Source organism: Sardina pilchardus, chromosome 23 (genome assembly GCF_963854185.1).
Source record: "Sardina pilchardus chromosome 23, fSarPil1.1, whole genome shotgun sequence".
Lineage (NCBI taxonomy): Eukaryota > Metazoa > Chordata > Actinopteri > Clupeiformes > Clupeidae > Sardina > Sardina pilchardus.
This window is the reverse complement of record NC_085016.1, coordinates 18,326,367-18,338,680: the sequence shown is the minus strand read 5'-3', so window position 1 is coordinate 18,338,680 and position 12,314 is coordinate 18,326,367. Positions and strand designations below refer to the sequence as shown.

The 12,314-nt window shown below is 44.9% G+C and overlaps 1 protein-coding gene across 1 annotated transcript in view; it reads right to left on the bottom strand.

Moving 5' to 3' along the window:
- The window catches only part of cntnap3 (contactin associated protein family member 3), an 88,513-nt gene that overhangs the window by 22,983 nt on the left and 53,216 nt on the right, over window positions 1-12,314 (bottom strand). The window contains exon 11 of the mRNA XM_062527987.1: window positions 2,304-2,410. Coding sequence (XP_062383971.1) covers window positions 2,304-2,410 — 107 coding nt within the window. The remainder of the gene's footprint in view (window positions 1-2,303; window positions 2,411-12,314) is intronic.

The following is a 12,314-nucleotide window of genomic DNA, read 5'->3' as shown; positions in this document are numbered from 1 at the left end:
CCTCTTCAGCAATCACTATTCCTTCTGTCGTTATGGCAATGACAAAGGTACAGCTGGGCTGACACCTTCACGTGGAAAACCTTTCTGAAATGAATTATGTGCAGGGAAATTACATTGTACAGGAACAATGCTGTGACGCTTGTTTTTCTACTCTCTTCCCCATCCCAATAATCATAGGCAATTTTACACTCTACAATTTGTAAGGTGCCTAAAATATCAGTGAAGGCGCCGTGACAGGCATAAATTAGCCAACGTGAGATGAAAACACCAACAGTGACAAGAAGCCCACAAAAGGCGTACCACTCTTACCATACCATAAGCTCCTTACACTTTCAAAACGGTTTCATAGCTCCGGTAAACTACACTCAAAATCCTCTCTCTCCTCCTCCTCCTCCTCCTCCTTCCCCAAATGGCTTCAGACAAATTTCTGATGGCTGAAGGTCTAAACACAAATCTAATTGCAGGGTGCCAGAGAAAGAACGAGTTAGCTCGGCCCTTTAGCCTCCCCGCACTACGTTCGCTCGAGTGTGAAAGCGTTAAACGGCTGAGCGATTAGACTTGACTGGCAAGTCCTTCATTTCGCGAGAATGTGTTCCACACAATTTCTGATGACACTGGACTTGGAGAGCCCCTTTTTCACATCATTAAAGGTTCTTTCTTAATCCCCATCAATGCCAGGGCTTTGTCAAAGTCGACTTCGCCTCTGTGGGTATTGCGGCTTTACAGAGATAAGCATTTGACCTTGAGTCCCTTTAGCTGCTGGGAGGCTGCTTTGTTTAAAGGGAGGACAGCACACACTTACTCCCACAACAGCGGCCTCTTCGCTTTACGTTGCATCCCCTTTCATCCACTGGATTGTCAGTGCATTCAGCATCATTAATGGGACACAGCAGGTTCTAACAAACACTACATGTCCCAAAACCTCCATGGAGAACTTGCCACACTTTTTTGGATGGCTTTGAAGCATCCCTTGAAGCACTCACAGGCTCTCTGCATTAATGCAAATCTGTAAAGAATCTTTGAGGGATGGGAAAGATTGCTTTTGGTAAATGTGTTCTCCAGTGGAACACACTTCACTCTTTAAGGGCTCTCACCTTTAAAGCGAACTGTCTTGGGGGTGAAAAAACTCACTAAGGGGCTGACCTGAGACATACCCAGGAACAGTTGGTACGCCTAAGAGTGATTGCCAGAGAAGTCTGTCCAACACCTAAATCTCGGACCCTTTCCCAAACTGGCCCCTATTCTCTACCACTTGATCGCAAAGTGCCTCTCTGCACAGTCACGCTGGCATCTGCACAGGGCTCTCCAACTAAAGTAATGGCGGGAAGGGGGGATAAACACGCAAGTGCGGGATACCCTTGGCTCTCTCCACTGAGTATGAAGCAGCTGTCACCATGGCTACTGATGAACGGCTTGCTCACAGCACGGCATGTGCAGCTGTTATGTTATGCAGTCATATTCCATTCAAAGTCTAATGAACAACACTGTTGTCCTGGCAAGTTCATAAAAACCCAAAAATAAAAGTCTATAGGGAATGACATGATTCATTTATATTTTCTTCCTCGCTTGTGTTTCTTGTTTTGCTCCACAGGCATAACAGGAATGACAAGTGATCCATTCCTACAATCATCTTATCACTATTGACTGATGTGCTCTGAACAGTACAATAACAATGCTGCGGCGAGAGCAAAAAAGGAGCATTTTCTTGACTACTCGTGGTACTGAAGGCTTGCCATGGCCAGGTTGGGCAGATGGGATACTGGTGTGATGCCTCCTCCACTCGGCCCTATCTGTGGCTCTCCTGCGGAGCACTGCTGTGTACGGACGGCGGCACTGATGCAGGTTGGCTGTCTTGAGGATTTTACGGCCCACTTGCCTCCTCCACTAATTGGTTTGGGAAGGCCCGCAACGCGTTAAACCTGCTAGACGACACATGCGGCGTGGAGAGAGGAGAGGAGTAAGGGGGCGGAATGAGATTGGGGGCCGATTTTGATAGAGCTATTGTGCTCTGTATTGTTGTTGGTTACTGGCTCCTCGTTTGCACACTCACTTAATGTAGAATCATTTGCGCGCTCGTTGAATGTGTAATTATTACCCTATTTAAAATGTCATTTGTTATCCGTTGTCTTGCTTAAGGTTAATTAACTCAGGTTATAAGCCATTTTTGCCTCTTAGATGTAAATATGAAATTAAATGTGTTTGCTGGAACAGGGTGCTGAAAACAGAATAATCAGGATTTTGTTTTGGATAGCAGGTTATGTGATGCAACAACACAGACACAGGGTTTGGTATGTAGGTCTTACAGCTGTGGCAGGTGGCTCCTTTGTAGCCTGTGTGTGAGCAGTTGCAGTGGAAGGTACTCCAAGACTGGGTGCATTTCCCTCCATGTTCACAATAGCTCGGAGAGCACCTGCAAGACAACAAAGCACAGATTATCACTGTCCATCAGACTGGACATTTGGACAAGACGAATACAGCTGGGCAGGCTCACAACTCGTATTGCAGTCTGAAGGCTCTATCTAACGCATCTTTTTGTTTTTTTATTATTGCCTTTGGCTTTCAGAATTCACAAGGTTCATGAATTTTTGGTTGGAACAAAACTTCTTAGTTTACTAGAGGGCACGACTGAATAAACCATTGAGTCTTGAATGAATATCAAGAATAAAACAAAGAAAACAGAAACAAGCATACTTTTATTCTGTGCTCTCTCTCACCTGCAGCACTTTAAATTTGATTTGAACATCCAGCAACAAAACACAAGACGGTTTGCAAAATATCCATGTAAGGAAGGAGACTGCCAAGATATAACACTGTTACTCTGATATGCAATCACAAAACTACTGTTATATAGCCACTGCAATGAGTAATTACATGTGCAATCACAAAATAATTGTAACCTTAATTATGTCATCAAGGAACCCACTGCTTTCACATACTGATGCACTATAAATACACTTTGAGGCATGGATTGTAAGAACTGTTGTGCTATAGGATTTGATGCCCATTTAGATGTGCATTTTAATTTCATGTAAACAAATCAATACTATGGAGGTATCATGCTCCAATACATTATAGAAAGGTAGCTCCATTCTCCATCGTTCCGAGCCTAATACACATGGTAGAAGTGATGGGCTTAAAGCTATTTGTTCAGAGAGAGGCCTGTGGCTTGCCTAGCGCCACCTGATCTGACTACAGATGAACTTAGATTAGAGGGGAAGAAATATTACTGTATGGTAGATGGCAACCTTTTCTTTGAAACATTCCTTTCACTTTGCATTTCAAGATGGGTGGCTTGCTAAAAACCCACTTAGCATTAAAAGCACTGACATACAACCTCCCCCATTCACCATCCCCAATCCATTCAAACATTGAAAAGTTTAATCACGGTACTGCCTGTGAAATATTTGACTGATTCACTGACTTTAAATGGAAAAGAGCAGCAGTATGCCTTCAAGATTTAAAGAAAAGCACTATAAAATTATTCCTATTTTCTACTATACATCTTTGAAAATAATTATCCTAGCAAGTAAAAGATAAATAGGTATGTGTGTGTGTGTGTGTGTGTGTGTGTGTTTGTGTGCATAAACAGCTCGGAAAAAAACTAAGAGACCACTGCAAATGAATATTGAAATCAGCATCACTACATGTATGACAGCCATTACATTCCAGCGTGTGTTCAATTCCAACACAGTCACACCGCATTCTACTTAATGAGGTATTGATTAGGTGATCACCTGAACCAAATCTTATTTAACGAGGAAAACATATTTACAAAAAAAAAACAGTGCTGTGGTCAACACCAGAGCAGATAAAACAGAGTGGCGACACTCCTATAAGAGACTGTGGGAAAAAATGGCAGCACTTTCTCATGCTAGTTTCCGGGTCATGGGAGTTTTGGAACTATTAACAGGCAATCTCTTGGTTAGTAGTCAAAGAGTTAACCGAGTACCCTCTCCAGCATCCAGAAATACATCCCATCCTCCTGCGGCCATTCAGTGCAGGTTTTTTGGAACTTTTGATTGTGTGGCGGCGAGATCGAGTGTCGAAACTCTCTCATCGCTCTGGTCAACACCATCCACATACAATAGGACCAGCTGGATGGCAAAACAGTGCTAGTAGTACCTCAAAAGTAATTGAAATAAAAAAAAAATAACTATCGACCATGCCAAAACAGTTTAAAAGAAAACTTTGGGTGAGGAAAAGAAGGGTTCAATTCTGGCTTTACTGACAGAGGAATACAGCGAGCTTCAGGCTGCTTCCATCCTTGCAATTTCTAAGATGTCAGTTCAAAATAACAAGGTCAAGCAGCAGACATTGGGGACAACAAAGTTACAGACTGCAGAGGGCGAAAACGACTCTCAAGTGATCAGGATAACGGTCAACTCATTTGAATATCATTCAGCGGCTGTAGGATGACATCAAGTGACCTACAGTACAAAAAGAATGGCAAATGGCAGTTGGGGTGAAGTGCACAGAAAGAAGTTTGAAACAGGCTCCTACTGTAGGGCCAGGGCTCAAGTTGTGTAAAGCTAGAAAAAAGCCCCTTCATCAACGAGAAGCAAAGAAGAGCCACGCTGAGGTTTTGCAAAAGACTAGGGTTGGATTATACTGTATTCTCGAGCTGCTGCTTAAATAGTAGGCCTATTATCAGAATGACTGCGAAAACAGTTTTTATTATGTTTGTGTCCATGCTGTAACATTAACCTGTGATGACAAAAAAGCCAGTAGCCACTAGCCAGCTAGAGTTGGTTTTCTTCCGGTAGACCTTAATTAGGCTACATTCGTACACCGCCTGTCCAATCACAACCCTTCCCGATCCCCAGGCGTGGAGTGGAATAAAATAAAGCCGAATTAACGTATTTTCCATGTAAACTTCAATTCGGAATTATTATTTCCATGTAAACTCGAAGGATAATATTTGAATTCCGAACTATTTAATTCTGAATAACTAATTCGGAAATTAAAAAACATCATGTAAACGTGGCAAGTGTCTCGTACCCACTGTGAAATTTGGTGGAGGATCGGTGATGATCTGGAGGTGCTTCAGCGAGGCTGGAATCGGACGGATTCGTCTTTGCAAAGGATGCATTAATCAATCCACATACAAGGTTATCCTGGAAGAAAATGTGCTTTCTTCTGCTCTGACAATGTTCCCCAATGATCCATGCCACATACAGCAGCTACTGTAAGTCAATCAAGGTGTGGATGAGGGACCACCAGATCAAGACCCTGTCTCGGCCAGCCCAATCTCCAGACCTTAACCCCATTGGAAACCTCTGGAATGTGATCAAGAGGAAGCTGGATTGTCACAAGCCATCAAACAAAGCTGAGCTGCTTGTTTTTTTTTTTTTTTGAGTGGAATATAATCACTCAACAGCAATGTGAAAGACTGGTGGAGAGCATGCCAAAATACATGAAAGCTGTGATTGACAATCAGGGTTTATCCACTAAATACTGATTTCTGAACTCTTCCTATATAGTTGTCAACATTGAGCATTGAAAATAAGCGACATTTCCCGGGTTTCTTGTCCAAAAAAACCGGGAACATTTCAACATTTGTCTTTCTGTTGCTATCCCTCTGCTGACAGCAATTCAGGCTTCAATCAAACACTGCTGTATAACTAAACGAGGCATGAAGCTAGGTCTAATGTGACTTTGCTTACAGATTGGCATCAAATTGTGCTCTCACAACAACCACGCCATTATCTTAAATAGGCTAACATCACTCTAAGGTCGCCTTCAAGCCAGCAAAATGATGCTTTGAAAACATCCGTTTCACTGGCTGGGGAAGGGGGTAGTAACAGGATAACAGTATAGAGACTGGTAGGTCCGATAGTAGGACTAATGTTACGAGAGTATTAAAGTACTAACCCTAGGAAAATATTAAATGTAAAGACTTTATTATAAAAGTTAAAATACATAAGAAGCCCTATTAAAACATAAGTATTGTGTTGTTTATAAATTAATATAAACTTGTTTTCTTTCTTTATACTTTTTATTTGGAATTTGGAAGAAATGTTGTCAGTAGTTGATGGATTAAAACAAAACTGTTTTATTTGAACACATACTTATAAATAGAAACGTTGCGGTGGTGTCTGTGGCCATTTTTTCCATATGATTTTTTGATGTACTGTATATACACAAACAATAATAATACTATATAGAGTATAAACATGCCCTGAAGAAGGCCATACTGTATGCCGCTATGCGTTGGCTTTTTAAATCAGTCCATATAGGACATGTCCTTAATTCAATAAAGACATATTACCAAATGAGTGCCTTGGTAAGAGAAATACGTTTTCTCTTCTTTTGACTACAGTATATACAGTATAGTATATATAGACTATATTGAGTAGACTATATTGAGTATAAACCATATGGGAGAAAAAACAAAGAAAAAATGCAAGTGTCCATTGTCCACTTGGCATTGGCACCATCTTATAGACGTCACTTCAAATGGACTAATCCATAGCAGTCCTCCTGTGCCCCCTCTATCTGCTGACAGTGCTGTGAAGCCAACTGGATCCCTTAAGATGGACTGCCTACGTAATAGGACAAAAATACTTTCCCGATCATTTTCAACCGTCACATTGGCATTTGTGATGGATGAAGTCCTGGAGTGTGTTGATTATTCGTGAAGTGATCTCAGGTTGTCACATAGAGATAAGCGCAAAAAAAACTAAATGAGCTTTACATTGCTATCAGATGATCATTAGTTCCTTGTGGTCAGTGACTATAGACAGCCTTTGAGCGAGCCAGAGGAAATTTAATTTAAATGGCACTCCCCTTGAAACACATAAAAAAACCTTTCAAAATGGTCAAACAGGTATATTGGAATAAAATCACAGTCCAGTGTATAATGTAATCCATTAATTTCACAATGTTCCATTTGCTTTTTATTTTGAGTATTGTATATGGTTATATCATATGTTTCTACAGTACATGTCTTGCAGTATCACAGTTGCCTGTTTATTTTCTTCTCTGACTCATTTTAATGATCTCCTGTAGAGCAACTGTGATTATATAACTAATTCAAAATCCCTACATAAACAGAGCTTATTATAAATATTATTCCAGTAGCCTTTGGTGATCATTACACTGTGATCGATTGTGCTCTAGTGCAGGAGTCTTCAGCCGAGGACAGAGACAGAGAGATAACCTGATCTGCTTGCATCGGTGGCGAGCGAGTGAGGACAAATGCGGGGCTCGACTTCACCAGGTGTGGAGGATATAGATTCACTGGGAATGGGGGAGGGGAATCTGAGCAAGCTTAATTGTGTGTGTGAGTGGGTGTGTGTGAGTGTGTGTGTGTGTGTGTGTGAGTGTGTGCGCGCACCTGTGTGTGTGTGTGTGTGTGTATGTGTGCGCATGTGTGTATGTGTGTGTGTGCGCATCTGTGCGCGCGTGTGTTTGTGTCCATGTTTGTGTGCTGAGCTTCCTGGCCACTGTCAGGTGTCTGTTTCACCACTGGCCAGCTTCCCGGCACTGATTCCAGCGCGGATCTATTGAGTTGCATCATGGGAAGCTGGGGGTGGCAGGGTGCGGAGTGAAGTGAAGTGGCGTGGAATTGTGTATGTGTATGTTTGTGTGTGTGTGTGTGTGTGTGTGTGTGTGTGCGTCCTCTCCTGGCTTTGGGAGCGGATGCTGGGAGAGCTCAGAGCTGACGGTCTGGTTCAGCTGAGGGGAGGTGGCTGCACTGCAGCGGCTTACTGAGAGCAGAACCTGGTGGGGGTGAGTCATCTTAGACGCGTAAAAGGATGACCTTTGCGCCGACTGACAAACAGTTACAGCGCAAATACACACACACACACACACACACACACACACACACACACACTCACACAGTCAGAGAGATTGAGACAAACAATGCAAGCACATACTGTATGCGCACGCGCACACACACACACACACACACACACACACACACAGAAACTGAGCACAGACACAAAGTGAATCTATCAACACATGCACACACGCGTACACACACAGACAGAGACACACATAGAGACAGACACAGAGAAAAGTGGACTCCTCACACTGCATCCTGATTTAGCTACGTACACTGAATTGTGATGGGCTTGAGACAGCATGGTCTATTGCACTGTTGAAGAGTGGTGGTGTATGAAGGCTGAAGGTTAATCAGGATCACATGAAAGGATGGGGTGAACAGGTGAGTAGGTGAGCAGGTGAACAGGTGAGTAGGTGAGGAGGTGAACAGGTGAGCTGGGATCTGAGAAGCATGTGGACACTCAGATCAACCTGCTGACAAGTGCTGAAAGAACCTGGGTTAAAAGAGAATGACAACAAGCTGTGATGTCTGCTGCCATGCTGCTTACTGAGAACCTGCGTACTACATAATGCAATGCCTCATCTTAGAAGTGCCAAATTCTGTAGTGCACACACAAATACAAACACACACAAACACACACACACAAACACACACACACATATACAGAGTACACTATGTTTAGATGCACAAATAGTCAACCAAATAGACAAATAGACAGACAAACACAGGCAGACACAGATAGTCACACACGCACCCACGCACCCACTACACTATGTTCAGAAGCTGTAAACTAAATAAACAGACAAATAGACAAACACAGACAGTCACATACACATACATATACGCAGACAGACACACACACACACACACACACACACACACACACACACACACACACACACACACACAATGTTCATAAGCACAAATAGTCAACCAAATAAACACACACACACACACACACACACACACACACACACACACACACACACAATGTTCAGAAGCACAAATAGTCAACCAAATAAACAGAAAAATAGGCAGACAAACACAGACAAAGACACACACACACACACACACACACACATCTGCACCCTCATACAGTACTTGATGTATGTCAAAATGCTACTTATAACATAATACGCATATACACAAGTGCATACATAAGAACAGAAGCCCTCATATTACAGTGACAGAGAGACACTGGTGTGTGCCAGCAGTCAGTGGGTAGCGGAGGAAGTGTAGCACCTGCTCCCCCTCTGCCTAAGTGTATTATACTGAGACCGCATGACAGTGCTCACGGGTCACTGGTGCCCTCATCAACGCACACACATACACAAACATAAACACACACGCATACACACACACACACACACACACACACAAAGGCCTCCACCTTCCCCCCTCCCCCACGCCAGGTGGGGGTCACAGCACTGTGGCCCCAATCTCGGAGAGGTGACAGGTCTGGCTGCGAGTTCCCCGTTTGAGAGACAGCCGCAGCAGCAGGGTTCTCCGGCGTCACTGTCCCCGGCCGCGCTGAAGCCTGACGCAAGGCCTGCGGGGGACAAGTCCTCTCCTCTCTGCCCTCCTGCCAGAGGCTCAAAGGTGGATGGCAGGAAATTAGGGGAGACAGCGCCAACACCCCCACAACCCTATGCTCCACACCCACCCATCCCTCTCTCTTTTTCTCTTTCTCTCTCTTGTGAGTGTGTGTGTGTGTGTGTGTGTGTCTCTCTCTCTCTCTTTTCTCTCTCTCTCTCTATCACACACACACACACACACACACACACACACACACACACACGCAGGCACACACGCACGCACGCACACACACACACACACTAGCAGGCGTCGTCCTGACCCGTGCAGGGTGCCTCGCTTGAGAGGGAACAGAGCTGCCTGCCAGCCGTGGCTGTCTGAAGGGCAGTGGCACGCCCGCTGCTCTGCCATTGACCGCTCTTCTGCACACGCGTACAAACGCAATTTCAAAGTCCAAAAAACTGGGGCGAAATACGATAAACTGCGTATAGGAATGCGGTGAGCTTATGGGAGGCGAAACTCACAACAAGCCATCCGATATATACACAAAATAAATAAATAAATAAAGAAGTGAAGGGTCCAGCGTTATCCTTTAAAAGCGTGGTCTTTTCTGCATAAAAGATGGCTTTTCAGAGGATGACTATGGGGCTATACACCATGCTGAGAATGTAATTAGGTGCCGAGCCAAAAAAGCTTCTGGTCTGGAGAAAAAGCACCCCATTTCTTCATTAAACAACAACAACAACAACAACAACAACAACAACCCCTCTACAACAGAAGGTCTGATAAACTAGCCTTTCACATCGCACCATTGTGCTATGGAGAAGATAATAATAAGCCGCTCTCAGGAATTAAACAGGGGGGTGTTATTAGTGTTAAAAATGATCCGTGCTCCTGTTCGGTCCCCTGAGTGGTGCGCTGCCATTGCCGAGACAGAGTCCCCGTGTGCGCCGGGCTCAGTGTTAGGGGGTAATGGAGACGGCGGAGACAGGAGTGTGGCGTGTCAGGGGAGGCATTATTTCATTTTATCCTCGACGCTCACCATTTACCCACATTCATTTATCACGCCGAGGCCTGACGTCTCACTCTGATGTCGCTCACACCAACTGGAACAACGTGAGATGAGCTAAAAGCTACCCCCCCCCCCACCTCCATCCTCTCTGTACACACACCAACACACATCCCCCCATTGACACACACACACACACACACACACACACACACACACACACATATAAAGCATCCCTTTATGTATCACTTCCCTCATCTCCTGTGACACGCTCCAAAACTACAGCAAAGCACGGCCGTTTGTATTTATCCTGGATGAGATTGAAGTTACATAACCAAGGGATGGGAGAGTGCACTGGTGCAGGGGAATACAATGGAGAATGGAGTTTGTGTGCTGAGGGTGGGGTCTCTCTCTCTCTCTCTCTGTGTGTGTGTGTGTGTGTGTGTGTGTGTGTGTGTGTGTGTGTTTATGTGTTGGGGTAGTGGTGGTGGTGGTGGTGCAGACAAGTACACAGGTGTCTGAGATGAAAAGATGGGGAAAAGTGTAGACGAAGCAGAATCCACCTACTTGCTCTCTCTCCCACTCTCCCACTCTCTCTCTCTCTCTCACTCTCTGTCTGTCTCACACACACACACACACACACACACACACACACACACACACACACACACACACACACACACACACACACACACACACACACTGTCTCTCTCTCTTCTAAATATTCTTAAGCCTAAAGAATATGGCACAGTCAGCAGCCCGGTCCACTGTTGCTTTTCCATTTCTCTCGCAGTAGCTCTGCATGACGCATAAATGCATGAGCCAGCTACACGACTTCTACATTAACCTTGGACATTAAATGTGACTCGGAGTGCTCTCTCTATCTCTATCTCTCTCTCCCTCTCTATCTACCTCTCTCTCTCTCTCTCTCTCTCTCTCTCTCTCTCTCTCTCTCTGCACTTAAGCCTCGCCACAGAGCGACCGCATCTGTGCTCTCTGTCCATGGTGGTGACGGCCCGACGCAGAGGGACGGCCCTGGGTGCTGCGTTCCGAGCAACAGACCGCATCGCCGTGGCGACCAGAGGAGAGTGCTAATTAGAGTGGCTAATGGTGTTAATAGACTTCTCCTTTCCACGGTGAGCTGCTAGACGACGGAGATGGAGGGGAGAGAAAAAGTGGCTGTGTTCTACAGGGCTTTGTTGCTCCGGGCGAATGCTGAGTGAGCCTATACTATCAGGTAATTGGAAAAATGAGGGAGTAAGCTGATAAAGAGAGAAAGGAGGGGGAAGGGGTGTGTGTGTGTGTGTGTTTGTGTTTGGGTGTGCCTGCGCGCATTTGTTTGTGTGTGCATGTGCGTGTATGTGCATTTGTGTGCGTGTGTGTGCATGTGTGTGTGCAGTGCATGTGTGTGTGTGTGTGTGTGTGTGTGTGTGTGTGTGTGTGTGTGTGTGCTTGTGTGTCCATGTGGGGTGCATGTGTGTGTGTGTGTGTGCGAGGTGTTAGGGGGTGTAGGTGTGCGTGCGTGTGTGTCCGTGTGTGGTGTTAGGGGTGGTAGGTGTTGGGGGATTCATCCCATGCTGCACTTGCCTTGGTTAAAGGCACCCGCTGCTCCCTGTGTAAAACCCTTGCCTGACTTCAAGAGGTAATGACCCCCTGTGGAATCTCCAAGTCTGCTCACTGCCTCCTCTGGTTTCACTACATCTGTCTCTTTGCCTTCGCTCTCTTCTCTCTCATCTTTTTCCCTCCCTCTCTCCTTCTCTCGTTTTCTGCCTGCCCTCCTGTCCCCACCCTTCTCTCTCTCTCTCCCTGCCTGAGCTCCATTCATTTCTTTCCCCGTTTGTCGGTCTGTCCTTTTACTTTCTCTGTCTGTTTTTTTTCCGTCTCACTCTCCTGTTTTTGGTTTTGTGAGTCACCTTTGCCTCCTCCTTTGTGTCGCTTTTATTCTCTCTACCTCACCACATCCCTGTTTGTTATCTTTCTCTC